An 18,063-nucleotide genomic window follows, 5' to 3' on the forward strand; every position below is an offset into this window, starting at 1 on the left:
CCGGCCACCGTCTGGGACTCAGGCTCGCGCCTCACCTGCAGCCGCTTCCTTGTGGCCCAGACGTTCTGAGGGCGCTCTGTGCATGTCTGGCTGCCCCAGGACCTGTTTCTGGGTGAGCAGACAGCAGCTCCACCCAACATTTCCAGGGAACATTGGCCTTTGTCACCGGCGCTGCTGCATCTGTGGCCCCACCACCCTGGCCCGCTTCTGTGGGCTGTCCCTTCTCCTGCCACAGCTCTTTGGGGAGAAATAAGTATGTCTGCCCAGCTCCGTAGTTCAGTCTCCCCGGCTCCTGCCGACAGGGCCTCATCCTCAGCGCTGGGAGCCGTTGATCGATCACTGCCAAACCCAGACAGGCGTTTCCCTTCACTTCTGGCCTGGTTTTCTCAATGTGTGTGTCTTTAGAAACTCTGGTTAGTGTGTGGGCCCACGAGCGTGAGCGTGTGTGTGCCTGGGTGTGCACGCGTGCTGGGGTTCTGGGAGAGGACACCCACCCCGTACTGAGTGTGCGTGCAAAGCCGCGGGCCGGCTGCTCAGCGGAGAGCTCACGTGTCTGAGTGCTGTGTGTCTGTCGCGTGCATATGTCTGCATGTCTCTGTGTGTTTGCGTGGCGCGGAGCCCACTGCCATGCACACTCGCCCTCCACGTGAGCGCGTGACCTGTGCCCTCTAATGCTGTCTTCTCGTCTCACCCCTGTGCTGTTGCTGCTATGTGCCGTCCCTGTGTCTGTCACTGCCCTGCAGCCCTCGCCAGTCGTGGAGGAAAAGGTAAAGCCTGGGCCGGCGTTCATGCTGCTGTGCGGGGCGCTCGGGATGCCCTGGGGTTCGGGAGAGTCGGTCCTGCTGGTGGTCCTTAATTACAGGGCCAGGGCTCGTCCTCGACCCACTTGACAGATTTCTCTGCAGCGATATTATGGATCACAGACTCTGGGTGTGGCACTTAGAGGCCAGGCAGCAGACGCAGCGGGCAGGACCCAGGTCCCCGAGACAGCCTCAGAATAGGTAGCGGCACAGGGGCCCCGCCCGGCAAACATCCATGGTCGCAGATGGGCCCTCGGGCCTGAAGCCCTAGGCTAGCACTGCAGGGAGGCGGTGGGCATGGGTGGAGACCCCGCACTCTGGCGTCAGACGGACCTGGGCTCGCAGTCGGCTCAGTCACTCCAAGTACTGGCCTGGAACTGGCGTGTGGCTGTGACCCTTGCAGGCAGCCTGACCTCTACAGGCAGCGTGACTCCCTCGGGCTGTAGCTTCTGGACGAGCATGGCATCTCCCAAAGGAGCAGCGGGATGTGACAAGGGGACACTGTGGCCGAGCTCTGGACAGGCAGTGCCCCACACGTACCCCCAGGGCTTGTGGAGCAGGCCACGCGTGGCTCTGTGAGAAGCAGAGAGAAGATGAGGCTTGATTCCTGGGGACGATGCCCATTGCAGGAGAGCAGCCTGGCCGTCTCTGGATGCAGTGTGTGTCCTTGCACACAGCTCTGGAAGCGGGTGACAGCACGCATCCCCCCCGTTGTCCTTTGAGGCAGGACGCTCACACTCTGCCCCTTGCCTGGGGCCAAGGGCCCCGCTGTGCATTTCTCCCACGGTGGAGCTGGGCCCCAGGAGAGGGGTTCCTGCACCGGCACTGGGAGCCCAACGAGGAAGAGTGAGCAAAGGATGTGCCCGGGAGCCTCGGGGGAGCAGACGCTATGGCTCTGGAGGCTGGCCCCTCCTCCAGGGACGTGCTGACCTCGTGGCCACTGGCACCTTCCCAGACACCCGGGACCAGGCAGGCTGTGGCAGAGGGCAGTCAGGGGGCAGAGCCTCAGGGCCTGCTGAGGTTTTGATGTACCTGCAGATGCAGAGCTCCCTAACTTGGTGCCTTTCTTGGGGTCTGAGTGTCTTTAACTGTCAGGTGACCAGCTGAGATGTGCCTGAGAACGCATCCTCTATCAGGGGGACAAGGGCTGCGTGAGACGCCTGTGATTGTCCACAGGAAACCAGCTTCCTGGGTGGCCTAGGCCCTGATGTGCGGAGGTGCCGGCGGCTCCAGCCCCTCGGGAGCACGTGCTCCTCTGGTGCTGTCCCTGCCACAGACCAGCTCCCGGGACAGCACAGCCCACTCCCAGCTTTGCGGGAGACAGCATCTTGCTGAACAGGATGCACCAGCCAGCCTCGGACCAGACAAAGCAGGACTCTGGCTCAGCCTCTGTGTTCTCCTGCTTCATCCTAGCCCTGGCCGGCCCCCAGAACCACATGGGGGCCCCAGCCAGAGAGCCCCCGCCTCCCAGGGTCATGCTTCACAAAGCTGCCTGCCTGGCTGTAGGAAGTTCTCGTGGACCGTGGCTGCTCCATTCTTCCAAGCACTGCAAGGAAGCCGCCCACCTTCCCTCTCCAGAGTGGTCCAGTCTCCGGATCTGGCTGTCTGGGAGTCCTGAGGAAGCGTCCACCACTCCTCACACCGCGGTCCCTGGGGGTCGAGCTCTGTGTGCAGGGCTCTGATGCTCTGCCACAGCAGCTCTGAGCAGCGCAGGCTGTCAGGTGGATGACCATCTCTGGGTGCGCCGCGTCCACCCTGGGGTGGCACAGGGAGCTGGCCGGGCTGCGTACCACCTGGTGCCCAATCAGAAGCCCCCGATGGGGCGTCTCCGCAGGAACTGAGCCTAGCAGGCAGCTTTGGGCTCCATCCTGACTCCAGGTGACCTGCATTCCCCGTCTCCTGGCACACCTTTGAAAGAGCTCCCCTCTGGGGTCCGTGCTCCCTGACAACCAGGAAGAACCGCATGGAGCCAGAGAAAGGGGCCCCCGTGGGCTGTAAAGGACACGACACCAGCAGCAGGATGGGGGCCTCTCTTTACTCTGCATATCCAGGCGGACATTTTACCCTGAGGAGAGCTGACAAAGGAACAGCGAAGGAGTCGGGTGGGGGACAGGGAGCAAAGAACAGAGCTGAAGGGTTGATTCCTTCTGCCTGGCCCCAGGAGGCAGGCCTGGGCTCCACGTAGGAAAGACTGTCATGGTAAATGTGGCCACTCAGGAGCACTCTGTGCCGGCCTCGATGCCGAGGGGCCTGCTGCTGGCACTGCCGTGGGATTTCTTAGCCTACAGAGCAGCTCTCTGTAAAGTCAAACTAACCAAAAATGACGAGTCACAGTGGACCAAAGGGGAAGGGTCCCTTAGGCCCGCAGAGCAGCTGAGGTGCCCCTGAACACGGGAACAGGTTTGGGGACAGTGGAGCCGTAGCTCCGGGCACAGGCAGCCCCGGTGCAGACTGGGCTGCCCCGGAGCTCACACCCCGCCCCGCACACCGGGCCCTCATCCAGAGCAGCTCGGTCTGCAGGGCAGGCCTCCGTGCGTCCAGAAAGCCTCCAGTTCTCGAGCTGTGAGCCCCGTCTAATGTCCGCTTCCTCCCTCTCTCTCTCACATTTCAGCAGGAAGGAGCGCCCCACCTCTCTGAATGTCTTCCCCCTGGCCGACGGCATGGTACGTGCACAGATGGGGGGCAAGCTCGTGCCTTCGGGGGACCACTGGCACCTGAGTGACCTCGGCCAGCTACAGTTCACCTCCAGCTACCAGGTTTTGTAGCCGTGCTGTGGAGTGAGGGTCCCTCCCTGTCACCCATGCTCATTCAGGAAGCGTCTTTGTGTACAACCCTTTGCAGCTTCCCCTGCACCCGGGGTAGTGGGGCTGTGTGCGGAGGTGTGCCAGCACCCGAGGGAAGCACCAGCCCGGGAGGCACGGGCCTCACACGGGGCCTCGGGGCCTCTGCAGCCAGGGCGTACCTGTCTGTTCGGGCTGAGCTGAGCCTTTGTTCTGGGGCACAAGCATGTCTGTCTCCCAGACCCAACCCAGAAGACCAGCCCCGAGGCCACCCTGGGCGCCATCCCAGAGCATCTTGCATCATGGTGTCTGAGGTTTGCACGTCCACTGGATACAGTAGGGTGAGGGGCCAGTATCTCCCCTCTAGCCTGCTGCTACCTTCCTGTCCATGCTATTGACTGCTGGGTCTCTGAGTTTGGGGAGGTGGCTGTCCTGGGTGCGCGCAGCTAACCAGGGAGTGCAGTGCACCCCTCAGCGGGGGCCCCCGGACAAAGCCCGGGGCAGGGACTTTCCCTGACCCGCCACTCGATCAGGGCCCCTGGTCACTTGTGGCCAGTGTTGGTCTGTGAGCTCAGCCCTCCCTTCGCCAGACAGGCTGTGGCCGCATCACCAGGTAAGGATGCTGCCCTTGGGGCTGGAGGAGGTGACCCCAGGCCTGGGGCACTTCCTGCAGAGCCTGTGGGAGGTCGCCTGCGGAAGGCAAAGCACCTGGGCCTCCAGGCCTGGCTGGGCCAGCAGATGTGGGGTCTGGACTTCTCCCGAAGCTTCTTCTTGCTGCAGCTTGTGGCTGACTATCCCTTTGTTCCTGGGTGTCCAGCCTGCCTGCAGGAAGTGGCTGCAAGCTGCCCACTCTGTCAGAAAGTGACCCCACTCGCTTCAGCTTTTGTTCCAGACAGGGAGCATGTCTCTGCGACCTCTGACCCAGGCGCTCACCCCCCGCCCCCGTTATGGGCCGCCCTGCCTGTGTGCAGGGCCGGCGGGAGGCTGGGGCTCCTCCACACACTTGCCGGGAGAAGCCGCAGGGGCCCCCCGAGGCCGGGGGCTCAGAGCCCTGCCTCCCGCCTGAGGCCGAGCCAGCTTTCTTCCCATGTCTCTTCTTTCTCCTGCCTCGTCGTCCGAAGTAGTCTTGCTTTTCATCCCACTGTTTTATGTTTCAGTTTGTAGGTGTGTTTGATTTGATTTTTTTAATTATGTTTAAGTTCTTTTTATTTCATGCTCTAGGTTTTAAGGTCTTTCTAATTTCTTAATTTTTTTTTGTTGTTTTTTGTTTTGTTTTTTGTTTTTATGTGCTGTATTTTCAGTGTTTTAACCAAACAGTTGTGGCTACTCATGGTGAGGAATGACCGCTAAGAGTTTGGGTTCTTTGCATTTGGAGGTCACTGCCACACGTTGGTGTTTAGGAGGTTGAGAGGTTTGCCGCTAGGTAAGTGGTGGCCAGGGGAGCGTCCCGCGGGTAGGTGGCGGCCTGTAGGGTCAGAGAGAGCCAGGGACTGGGGGAGGCCTGACCGCGCCACACGGTTCCCCTCGGTGACTTCTGGGGTCAAGGAGGCCCACTGCGAACCTGCAGACCCGAGTTTGCCAAGCATGGACAGGCCGGGAACCGGGAACCGTGGCCTTGAGGAAGGTGGTCCAGAAAACGTCTGGTTCTGAGAGGCGTGGACTCACATACTGGGCCTCCCCCAGCCCTCGCCAGACTTCCCTGTGCCTCTGGTCTCCTGCGGCCCTCTCTCCTCAAGGGCTGGCAACAGAGGCATCCCCTTGCCTGTGGGACGCCTGGGAGCCTCCACCGTGTGGGGCGGACGGACCGCTAGGGCAGCTCCATCACAGAGGCTCTCAGGAAGGGATTTTTCCTTCTCAAATTGGCCTTAGGCTGTAGATGCCAAGTAGAAGAGGCTTGTACCAGGGTGCTTCTAGGGGGAGAGGCACAGGCTATTACGCCGGGCATACCACCTCGGCACAACGATATGGGCCGGTTCTCAGCTCTGGGGGCTGTCCGGGGGCCTGCAGGACAGTGAGCAGACATTCCCCGCCTACACCCACCGGACGCCAGGAGTGCCCACCCATCCCCAGTCATGACAGCCACAAATGTCCCTGACATCGCCAAGCATCCACTGGGGACACGGCGGGCCTCGTTGTGGAATAGTGAGAGTTATGGCAGGGAAGTGTGAGGGGACGTCAGATGAAGCCAGACATGGCCATCCCAGGCTCTGGCCTGACGCTGACCACATGGGTCAGGAAGTGGCAGGTGTCAGGATTCCCAGCCAACTCGCTCTTCACGAGAGCCTAGTCAGCCCTTCCCAGGTGAAGGTGGGTGTAGGTTGGTCCCAGCGTGCATCCAGCTTTAGGGAGAAGGCCAAACACCCCCGCCATCAGCTCCTCCCCTGTGAGAACTCCCGGAAGCACCCCTTCCGTGGAAATCACGTGATCCAGTGCTGTGGGCCCCTGGGGTATGCACCAGGAGCTGCAGCCCCTCCTGAGGCCATGCCCTTTCTCTGTACCCCAAGAGGGTAGCAGGGTGTGTGGGGGGCTGCTGCCCACTGAGGACTGAATCGGGGTGAGTCGGGTCATGAGTGTTAGTAGACGAGTGGGCCACTTCACCGATACTGTCCGATGGTTTCACAAGGAAGGACTGTGGGAGAAGAGTGGTTTTGTTTCCCGTGCCATACTTACTCACGTAGAGTGTATTCTCTCCAGGGAGAATCTGGTTGTTTTTTTTTTAAAGACTTTTTTTTTTTTTAAGTAATTTCCACACCCAACGCGGGGCTCAAACTCACTACCCCGAGATCAAGAGTTGCATGCTCCACCGTCAGAGCCAGCCAGGTGCCCCTCCAGGGAGATGTTTAAGGTCAACAGTTGATTGCAGTTTTTAAAAATAATCTGATCTCTCTCGGAATGTTTTGAGGATGACCCATTCTCTGGAAGCGGGACTGCAGTTTGACTGCATATCCATAGCTACGTAGGGCAGACCCTGAGGTCCAGTTGAGCCGTGAGGGTTAAGAATTACACATCCCCTGGTGTCTCCATGTTTGGGAGGTCGGGGCCCCTTCCAAGGCCCAGATTGGGCCCAGGGCAGGAAGCAGGAGACCTCAGCAGCCGGCCACAGGCCAGACGGCTTGATCAGAAGGCATGCTCGGCCTCCTCCCTGGTCCCCATTTGGAGCCCTCTGCCCAGCCCTGGACTGCCACTTGTTTCTGACCACCCCCTGGCTGCAAAGGGTTGCTTGCCATGTTTGTGTAGCTTCATGTCCATCACACGCGGCATTGGCGGGCTGCCGGGAGCGCGCAAGCTAACAGCCCCAAGCCAGACTCTTTAGATAATAAAGTGTCAGTGGCCTCCGGAAACCCAGAGGCAGTGGCTGGGTGAACCCAGGGATAGGCCAGAGGAGTGGGCTGGACAGGAGAGCAGGGGTCCCCCAGTCACCTCCAGTCCTGGCTCAGGGTGCTGTTTTACCGTGGCCAGAGAAGTCGAGCGAGGGAGCCTCACGGAGGTGGCCGAGGCCCCCGCTGACCCTGCACGGTGTGCGTCACCGGGAGCCTCGCGGGCGTGCCGACCCACATGGCGAGCTTCGCCCTTCCCTGTGTTTGGCCCTAGTGTCCGCAGGATGAGATGTCCGAGTCAGGCCAGTCTTCGGCAGCTGCCACACCCAGCACCGCGGGCACCAAGTCCAACACGCCCACGTCCTCTGTGCCCTCGGCCGCCGTTACGCCGCTCAATGAGAGCCTGCAGCCCCTGGGGGACTACAGCGCCGGCACGAAGAGCAGCAAGCGGGCGCGAGAGAAGCGCAACAGCCGCAACATGGAGGTCCAGGTCACGCAGGAGATGCGGAACGTCAGCATAGGTGCCGCGCAGGCCCTTGGGCTCTGGGGACTGTGGCGGGGAGGCCGAGGGAGCCACTCATAACCTGCCCCTGCGGGTCCCGCCCCCGCTGCCCCGCCCCTCCCCTGCCGGGCCCCCCCCCCGCTGGCTCCGCCTTCTCCTGCCCCTGCTGCTCTGCTGTTCCCGCCCCTCCCCTGCGGGCCCCGCCCCCTGCTGGTTTCACCCCTGCTGTCCCGCCCTCCCCCGCTGCCCCCGTGAGGTTTCCCTTCCAAATAGGGATCTTGGTTCCCGCAGATGTATCAGTCGGCTCATGCTGCAGTAAGAAACATCACAGACCGGGTGTTTTAAGCCACAGACGTTTGCTTTCTCACAGTCCTGGCGACCAGGAGTGAGCGATCCGGGTGTCGGGGTGTCGGGGCTGGCTGGTTCTCTCAAGGCCTTGCTCCTGGGTGTGCGACGGCCGCCTCTCCGTGTGTCCTCAGCCCTTTCTCTTACAAGGACACAGTCGGATGGGGTCAGGGCTTGCCTGTGTGCCTTATTTTACCCGCACCTCTTTAAAGACCCCATCTCCAAATGCAAGTCACACGCTGGGGGCCCAAGGAGCTACAATTTCAACTTGTAGATTTGAGGGACACACTTGGCTTCTGGCGTGCACCCCTGTCATCCCGCAGACGCACTCAGTAGAGGAGGGGTGGAGGAGAAGCAGGGTATCTGGTCTGTTCATCAGAGGTCATGAAAAAGAGCCGTGGTTCTGGGAGATGGGCCCCTGCTGGCCACCAGCCAGGGAGGAGCCCTTTCCTTTTTTTTTTTTTTTAAAGATTTTATTTATTTATTTTAGAGAATGAGAGATAGCACGAGAGGGAAGAGGGTCAGAGGGAGAAGCAGACTCCCCGCTGAGCAGGGAGCCCGATGCGGGACTCGATCCCAGGATTCCAGGATCATGACCCGAGCCGAAGGCAGTTGCTTAACCAACTGAGCCACCCAGGCGCCCCTGAGGAGCCCTTTCCTGATGGTCCCTGGCTGGCGGTGGTCTAGTGTGGGGTCTCCACATGGGGCTGGAGGGTGGGCATCCCCCCTCACCCTGGGGTTCCATTGTGTCCCCCCCAGGCATGGGCAGCAGTGATGAGTGGTCTGATGTTCAAGACATTATTGATTCTACGCCAGAGCTGGACATGAGTCGGGAACCCCGCCTTGATCGCACGGGCAACAGGTACTCACTGAGACTGGGGTCCCAGTGGGCTCCATGTTCACCGTGGGTGTTGGTGCCTTCGGCAGAGGTGTCCCCTGTAGCATTGCACGAGCAGCGTTGGCATTGAGCGGCACCGTGGGTGGTGTTGGAGGGTCCCCACCTGCAGCCCGTGAATGCTGCCCCCTCACCCTGAGCTCCCTGGCTGCATTTCCTCACAGCCCGACCCAGGGGATCGTGAACAAGGCTTTTGGCATCAACACTGACTCCCTGTACCACGAGCTGTCGACGGCGGGGTCAGAGGTCATCGGGGATGTGGATGAAGGAGCTGACCTGCTAGGTAAACTCAAGCCATCCCCGGGACCCCAGGGCCTTGGGCTTGCTTTTGTTGGTTTTATTATAATGAAAGCAAAGTCTCTGTCAGCTGCAAGCCAGGAACTTTTTACAGTTTCATCGAAACGTAGTTCACATATCATAAAACGTATCCACATAGAGTATAAAGTTCAGCAGGTTTTAGGGTGCTCACAGAGCTGTGTTACTTTCTAATTTTAGAACTTTCTATCTCTCTGAAAATAAAACCGCACCCTTGAGCACTCAGCCTAGGCAGTGCACTTTCTAGCAATTCTGCTCCTCAAGGAAAATGCCTGGACCGGGTCACTGCCCGTCTTTGAGCCCGCGGTCACTCCCATAAGTCCCTGCACCTGGGTCGGAAATGGGTGCAGAGACAGTCCCTCGTGTGGGCTCACTCCGGGTCCTTTCTGTCCTGGGACGGGCGTCAGGCATGCTGGGCATCTGCTGGCAGGGTTCCGAGGCCAGGCTGCGGCCCTCAGTGCTGCAGGCGGGAAATGGGATGCTCTTGACGGCATTCAAACTGCCCCCCCCCGGCCCTCCCTGTGACCTTTGTCTGGAGCCAGGCTGCAGGACAGGAGCTCCGGGACCTTGGAGCTGCAGTCGGTCCCCTCCTCCCGACGAGGTAGGCTCTAGGGCCGAAGGTGGCTGTGTTGCCAGGGGATCAGTGGTTCTGCTTCGCCTTCTCCCCACGCCACATCCACAGAGGTGGCTCATGGGGAAGGGTGCTCCCCATTTCTCATGGCTCAGGTGGGAGCAGAAGCTGGAGCCAGGGCTAATGCCTCAGTGAGGGGAGGTGCCTGCAGGCGCTGTGGCCCGCATGTGGCCGCTGCACGTGGCCACCTGCTGCCCGAGGAGGCGGAGCTGCCTTGCATCCAAGAGTTTTTACTGCCAGCCTTCCTGCTGTTGTCTCTCTCCTCTGATTAACACTGGTGACCTTTTGCCATCACGGACATGAGGGCATTTGCGTGTCTGCACTGTGCTTTGGCAGCTCCGTATGGATGGCACTGCCTTGGGTGGCTGAGCTGGGTTTCCAATGGCAGACATGGCCAGGCCTGAGCCCTCCAGGGAGGGCACCAACAGGCGTTTTCCATCGGGCATACTCTCACTTTCTTTGCTTTGGGGCCATTGTCAGGTCGATTGCCTTACTTGGGGAATGGGGACCCCCCAGGAGCCCGGTTCCCCATGGCGACAGCGCCAGCAACATCCTGTGCCTGAAATGGAAGTTTTTTCAGCCAGTTTTTAAATTGTAGCAAAACGCACATAATATGAAATTTACCTTCTCGCTCACGTTTGAGTGTGCAGCTCAGTGTGATAAAGGACGTTGGCCCTCAGTGGTAAGACCAGGAGCATGAGCAGGAGGCCTGCCTTCGGCAGTGTGTGTTTCTTTTCGTTTTTTTTTTTTTTAAGATTTTATTTTTATTTTTTTACAGAGAGATAGTGAGAGAGGGAATACAAGCAAGGGGAGTGGGAGAGGGAGAAGCAGGCTTCCTGCTGAGCAGGGAGCCCGATGCAGGGCTTGATCCCAGGACCGTGGGATCATGACCTGAGCTGATGTCGGAAGCTTAATGACTGAGCCACCCAGGCGCCCGGGCACTGTGTTTCTAATGGAATTTTTCTCATAAGTTTTGTAAAAACATATATTTAAAAATAAACAGAAACTTAACATTCGGAAAAAATTTACTTAGGGAAAATATTGTGACTTTTTCCCACTCTCCTTTATGGGGTTCAGATAATCCTATATATTTTCTAATTTTTATTTTTGGAAAAGCAATACATGCTTCTGGTAATATTCAAATAATATCAGAAACTGCCAAAAAGAGAGTAAAAACCACATGACCCCCGCCCATGCCGTGATGAGTATTTTACACCTTCCTGGGCACCAGAGCACACACATAACGTGGGGTGTGGTGTCAGGTCACATTTGTCCTCCCCTTTGTGGGCGATGTCACCATTTCCCTGACCCACTGATATTCCTCTACACATTTCCCTTCACGGGACTGTAAATTCCTTCACTCTCTTGGTCCTGAGTTTTGCTGTCTGGACTTCTTTAGGACAGATTTCTAGGGTGGGAGCCTCCAGGTAAAGGTGTGGGCTCCCGAGAGTGGCTGCACACTGCTTTCCCAGATGGGGCTGCGTCGGGGCTCTGCTTGAGATTGCGCTCACAGCTGCAGGAGCCCGGCCTGGCTGGCCTGCAGGCACTGGACCCGCTGGGCTGGGAGGGGCATGGGAAGGAATGTGCCTCAGGAGTGTTCACGCACCGGGACGAGGCTGTAGTGGGTAGCTGTGCACGCTGTGTGTGTCCACGAAGGAGCACCTTTCTGCCAGGGCCCACCTTGGAGGCTGTGCGGGTCAGAGGACACCGCCCAGTAGGCCACCATGCACTCATTAGCGTTTGAGGGTTTGATAAGAGATTATAGCCTTCTCCCTAGGAAAACACATAGGCACCCAGCAGCTTGCATTTCCATGCCGGGGTCTGGAGGCCCAGCCTCACATGCCTGTTCCTGGCCATAAGCAGCTGGAGGCATCCCGAGATGTGTTCACGGGCGGGAAGCAGAATGTAGGGGAGGGGGCAGAGCCAGAGTCCACCGGACCTCGTACTGTGGCTGATCTCGTCTCAAGATTGCACACCTCAACATGGTCACAGGAAGAGTCTCGCCGGCGTTGGACGTGCTCGGCTGCCTTTCATCCGGGGTACCACTGCTGGACCCCATGTTATGGAGGAAGAAACAAAGTCAGAGTGGGATGAAGCAGCAGGGTCAGGACCTGAACCCAGGTCCGACCTAGAGCAGAAGCCCCGACTGACCACCTGCTCCGCCTTCCGTCACAGCTGTTGGGATGGAATATGCCATTCAGTTCACCTGCTCCAAGTGCACGGTCCCATGTCTTTGAGCACTTTGAGCAAATTCAGAGTCAAGCGGTCATCATCACGTTAGAACATTTCAGCCACAGAGAAAACCTGTGGGCAGTCCCGCCCCTCCTCCCACCCCAGCCCCTGGCAGCCACTCCTCTGCTTCCTGTCCTGCACATCGGCCTCCTCTGGGCCATACCAGTGGTCCTCCTCCATGTGGCATCTCTCCTTCAGCATGACTCCTTTGAGGTTCGTGCATGTCTTGCTAGGTGTTAAGAGTCGCGTTCTTTCTTACGGGTGAGTTTGGCTGCGTTGCATGGATAGGCCACACCTTACCCATCCATTCATCCACAGATGGCCACGTGAGTCATTTCCACTCTTGGCCATAGTGGCCGATGCTTCTGCTACACTTCTGGTCCCTCACATGGTTATACAGGATTGCCAGAGCTGACCAGCCTCCTCACTGCCCGGTGACTCGAGGTAGCCTGCCTGTCGGTCCATCCCATTGGCTACAGTCTCCCGCCTCGCCCGGGGGTTCCAGGCTGTGCGTCTGTCCCCTCCCTCCCATCTTCAGAGCTGCGGGGTGCATCTGGTGTCACTCCAGATGCCACTTTCATAGAGAACCTGCATCAACGGTGATGGGAGGAAAGAGTGGTGAACCAGCAGCGCACATCAGTAAGCTTGACCTGCTGGCCACGTTGACCGAATCGGGAATGGGGTCATGACTCCCAGGCAGGTGTAGGACGGCTCCTGGAGTGGAAGTGGTATCTGCTGAATGTCTTGGGGGCACTTCCCTAGAACACAGAGCACCTGAGACGACCTTCTCATGAGAAGAACTAACCTGTGCATCTACTGGGTCTTTGTTCTGAGAAAGTGGAAATCAGAATCCTTCTGTCATCGGGTGACAGGGCGTGAGTCACTGCTCAGCATGTCCACTGGAATACCCTGCATGGGCACCACTTCATTCTGGCGGGAATGAGCCCCATTCTTGGGAGTGAAGGAGCCTCCCAGAGCCTCAGGCTGGCAGCCTCGAGGAGTTTAGAAGGGATCAAGCGCTGTGGCACTGTGCTGATGGGGCGCTGACGGAGGAGCCCCCCCTTCATCTGGCAAGGTGGAGAAAGGAGATGGGCTCAGCTGCAGGCCTCGGCCCATCCTTGTTGTCTGGCTCAGCCGAGATAAGCCACAGGATGGGAGTCCTGGTCCCCCATCACCATGTGTCTTTCTGAAACCACCTGTGGAAAAGCTGTGCACCTGACCCTATGTTCCCAGTGGGGCTGCTACACAGAGAAGCCTGGGGCCAGTGGCGGGGGGGCTCTGGTAGTCTCCATTCTACAGCCATTTTTGCCATGGAAAGGTCCTGTGGTTTCAGAAACACAGCAGTGCCCTTAGCTCGGCTGAGGGCGGCATCCTTCAGTGCTCCACATTCCTGCACCAGCTGTTCCCCACACCTCTCCGCATTTGGACTGTGAATTCATTTAGCAAGAAGGAAGGAAAAAGACCCTGGAGAGGCAGGTCTCATGTTTCACTGAACTCCAGCCACCGCTTGCCAGACACACCATTATTTGAGAAATCTCCAAGAAAGCAAGGCCTTGCCGCCAGTCGAAAGAGGACAAGCCATCGAGCATGAAGCTACGTCTGGTCCCAGGGGTGCCGCGCTGCACCCCCGATAGTGGGCCTCTTGGAGCTGGCCTAACTGGGGAGTAAGGGAATTCATGCTTGGTAACTACTCAGTGCGAGCTGGAGTCTAGTGGGCAGCTCCAGCGAGCCCATGCGAGCCCATGCTGGGGCGATTGTGTGCCCCCTTCACAAATGAGGGAACTAAAGAGAAGCCAGGCAACTGGACTTAGAATCTGAAGGGCTGCATGGGCCAGTGGGCCGTGCATTCCCTGCTGCGCTGCCCTCATGTCACAGGTCCTGCCCACATGGCAGCCAGACCTAGAACGTGTATAGAAATAACCTTGAGAAAGAGACAAACCTATGTGAACAAAATTAGGAAACACGACTGAAGAGCAGAGGCCTCAAAAACCAAGACCTGCAGGCTGAGCTCCGTGAGCCTTCCCGTGACTCGCAGAGCAGTGGGTGGTTCCAACGTAAATTCACTTTATGAATGGATTCTGAGGTTCATCCAGGAGAGTAGATGTGAGAGTAGCCCAGAAATTTCTGAGAAAGAACAAGGCTGCAGGGTTGCCCGATGTTCCAGGCATGAAAGTGTTTACAAAGGTGTGACCAGTGAAGGCTGAGCCGGGGAGGTGACAAGATCGTGGCCCTGTGAGTTCCTGGTGAGAGCTGGAGCCGTGTGGGGACTTGGGTAGGACAGACGCAGCACTTCAAGCCACGAGAAATAAGGTGGATTTGTGGTGTCCCCCTGGTGGGAAATGAAGTCTGGCCCCCACCTCTGCCATACACAAGACTTGTAGTTGGATTGAAGATCTGAACATAGAAATGCAAGGACGCAGAGCTGGAAGGATGGTGGAGATTATATTCGTAATCTGGGCCTCCCTGCTGGGCCACGGCCATAGAGGAAAATACTGACAGGTGTGAGTCATGCAACTTCAGGAAGATACATTGTTTCCCAGCCAGGTGGTCTGCAGCGTTAACAGAAGTGGAGTACAATAGAACGTGGGTGGAGGATAAAATAGGAGATTCACGGAAGATACCAACAAACATACCAAAGGACGCTCAACTTCAAGGACAATCCAGAACTGAAAAGGGGAACACGGAAGTAACTCCTTAAAAGATCCACAAAAACGAAGCAGGTGCAGCCGCGGCCCTCCCCGGCCAGCAGGTGGCGGTGCAGCCAGCAATGTTGGGCAGCGGCCGGGCACAGCGGACCAGAGGGGACAGGGTCAGGCAGGGCCTGTGTGGGAAAGCACCGGGTGCCCGGTAAGTGATGGGTCGGGGCGCTGCAGGAGGTGAGCTCCAATCTCTGGTGCAGAGCGTCCCGGGACACAGCGCGGGGCGAAGCACCTTGCGCAGGAGGATCTCTAGCATGGTGGTGATTTTGTTCTATAAATGCTGGTGTTTATCCAGGAGTTCCCAGAAGATCAGCTGTTGACGGTGGCTGTCCTGGGAAGGAGCGAGGACAGAAGGCGCTGGTTTCTTATTTAAATTCTGACAGCAAACTATATACTTTGGCGTTTAAGTCAAGTGACTTCATACTGTCGCTTCTGCAGGAAGTGACCACATAGAACGGTAGTGTTGCAGCCCATCTCCTGCTGGGTAGCGAAGAGGAGTTTGGACCCCAGCGAGGAAGGCACTGCCAGCCCCACATGCCTGCCGCCCCCGCTGCCGCCACTCCCCCGCCCTCCTGCTCCATCCCTGCCAGCTGGCCCTCATTCCCTTTTGTCTTTGGCCAGCCTTTGCCTGAGGCCGCACCCTTCCTAGAAGACGCGAGCTGGCTGGGGCCTGTAAGGCCAAGGTCACGCACTCTGGGGAGAGTGTCTTAAGCCTGGACGCCCTACCCCACCCGCACACGCACACACCCCACCCCCATGCACATGCACATATCCCGTGCATGCAATGCACGCACACACATCTCACACACCTGCACGCACACGTACCCCGTGCACGCACATGCATGCGCCCACGTGCCCCCACACACGTACCCCACTCACATGCATGCACACACCTCACCCCCACGCATGCACATATGCACACGTGCCCCACGCATGCAATGCAAGCACACACATCCCACACATGTACATGCACGCACACGTATCTCACACGCACATGCCACACCCCACACACACATGTATTCCACACACACAGATGTACCCCATGCATGCACAAGTACCCTACACATGCATATGCACACACGCACATACTCCATGCACGCACATGTACATGCACACACATACCCCCACACACATATAACCCACACATGCATGCACACGTGTACCTCACAGCACACATGGGCCCTTCACATGCAGATGCACGCACACACACATGCACACGCAACAAACGTACCTCATACATGTACACCTCACACACGTGCATGTGTATGCATACACACATACCGCATGCGCGCGCACATACATGCACATGCACACACGTACCTCATGTACACCGCATACATGCACACGCACGCATGTACCTCATGCACACATGCCGCATGCACACGCACATACGCACACATGTACCTCATGTACACCTCACACATGCACGTGTATGCACACGCACGTGCACACACGTACCTCATACATGTACACCTCACACTCACGTGCACGTGCATGCACACACACAGCACATGCACACATGCGCGCGCACACATACCCCGTGCACGCACACACACACATGTACCCCCACACACACACATGCACACACCACACACATGCACGCTCTCACCTTCCTGGGTGTCAGCTGCAGAGGCCTTGCCCTCGTGAGGGCTGAGCAGGTGTGGGGCCCGGCCCTCTGGGTCTCTGTCTTCCTATGGGGTTGCCGTCCCCAGTGGGATTTGTCATCCACAGGCCCGGTGACAACTGCTTGTATTCCTTCATGCCTTTCAACACAGAGATGGCTGCTTGATGTTGCTTTTTTTTTTTTTTAATAAGAATCTCTTTATTTTGTTAGTTCCAGTCACCCACTGACCTTTGTCGCTTCCTTTCCCCTGTCTCTCTGTTGCTTCACTGGACACGGCCCCAGGGGAGTTCTCAGGTGCGTATCTCTCCCATCTGTTTGCGCCTTTGTGCCCCTCCCCCCACGGTGGCATCCAGCTGGAGTGGGGTGGCACCCTTGGGACACTCCCTGCTGCTGTCCAGTCACTGCTGGCTGTGCAGCCTGTCCCCTCCTGGTCCCTTTCCAGGCCACTCAAGGCACACGTGCTTTTGCTCACCAGCCTCCTGCCGCTCGGAAGCTTATTTTTGGCTTGCTCTACTAGCCCACTGACAATGGCCTCAACCCTGTCCTTCCAGAGGCCGACAGTCCCCCAGTGCCATTTCTTATGGTTCTCCGGAACCATCAGAAGCATAGGACAGTTTGACTGGATGGGACTGCAGGCCCAGTCGTGTGGCGTCTCCCCTCTGTTGGGTGCACCCCAGAAGTCGGGAGTCCTCTTCCCATATGGCAGAGGACTCTGCTCCTGCTTTCTTGCTGTGTTCCCATCAGGAGGGCCTGAGCCCCCAGCCCTCCCATGTGCACCCACCCAGTGTGCTCAAAGGCACGCCAGGTCCCTCACTTTGCAGACCCTTGCCCCCTAACCCCCATCCCTCCTGGCCCAGGACCTGGGTGCATTGCCTTGACCCTCCACCTCACCGCCCAGGTGCTCTTGACCTGGTGGTCTCCTGTGCAGCCCCAGGATACACTTTCCAGACAGAGGAGCCTGCCCCTCCCATCCCTCTCCAGTGTGCACCCGAACCCAGAGACAAGTAGCCCTAGCGGACTGCCCCCCTGCTGCTCACACAGGCTTAATGCGCTTGTTTTTTTTCCCTTCCCTCTCCCTGCCGCCCTGGTCGCCCGGCTCCCGTGGGACTGGGACGGCTCTCCTAGTGCGCCATGATTTCTTTGGTAAGGCCAAGGCCCCGTTTCAGTTTGTGTTTCTCCCGTTCCTGCCTTTCTCTGTGTGCCTCACACCTTCTTCGTGCTTCGTGAGCCATTTGCTTTGCTCTGCATGGTGGGGGCGGTGGTGGGGTCAGCAGGGGCCAAAGGCGCTCCTGGCTCCCGGGGTGGGGGTGGGGCTCGAGCCCCGACTCCCCAGCGTCCTCCCTCAGAGCAGATCCTTGACAGGCTGAGGGGGCGGGAATGTAGACAGCAGTCAGAACCCATGCTCAGTGCTCCGCGTTCGTGGGTCTTGTCTCATGATTGCCTTAGACCAGGGACAGGTGATAGGAGGAACAGACCCTGGACTTCCGGGGCTGTCTGTCCTGAGTGTCGGTATTTCGGAGTTTTTGTGACATGCCTGCAGAGAGCTTAGTCGGTGGGGTCCACTTTGGGGCTTGGTTTAGAGGAGCTGGGTGGACCCCTCTGTCCTCACTTCCGCTCCCTTTCTCCCTGCTGCTGACCCCAGTGGAGGGGCTGTCCCATGTCCTTGGCCAGGGGCTCTCTGCCGTCCTGCGCTGTTTTCTCTGTCCCCATCACCATGGTTCCAGCCACCAATCTGGGGACAGCTCTGAGAAGGGTCTGCCTCACGAAGGACTCGGAAACCACAGAGCTGGGGGAGATGCTGAGAGGGGACAGACTGAGGTGGCTGAAGAGGCCGCCAGGTCAGCTCAGGCTGGTGCCGGCTGAGCCCTGACGGTACACAGACCTCACGTGGATAGAATGCTATGGGAGGTCGTGCCCATCCAG

General features: G+C 58.3%; 1 protein-coding gene across 5 annotated transcripts in view; it reads left to right on the forward strand.

The window, feature by feature from the left end:
* MAPK8IP3 (mitogen-activated protein kinase 8 interacting protein 3) overlaps nt 1–18,063 on the forward strand; it is a 47,989-nt gene that overhangs the window by 19,064 nt on the left and 10,862 nt on the right. The window contains exons 5-10 of one of the 5 annotated variants that reach the window (XM_028111475.2): nt 3,412–3,556; nt 7,172–7,418; nt 8,504–8,606; nt 8,804–8,922; nt 16,423–16,434; nt 17,266–17,283. In XM_028111475.2, the coding sequence (XP_027967276.1) occupies nt 3,412–3,556; nt 7,172–7,418; nt 8,504–8,606; nt 8,804–8,922; nt 16,423–16,434; nt 17,266–17,283 (644 nt within the window). The other 4 variants (XM_028111471.2, XM_028111477.2, XM_088017273.1 and 1 more) reach the window with 4 other exon arrangements.

The sequence above is a fragment of the Eumetopias jubatus genome, unplaced genomic scaffold, assembly GCF_037043125.1.
Source record: "Eumetopias jubatus isolate StellerSeaLion01/CBP00866 unplaced genomic scaffold, mEumJub1_p1.0 scaffold_12, whole genome shotgun sequence".
Lineage (NCBI taxonomy): Eukaryota > Metazoa > Chordata > Mammalia > Carnivora > Otariidae > Eumetopias > Eumetopias jubatus.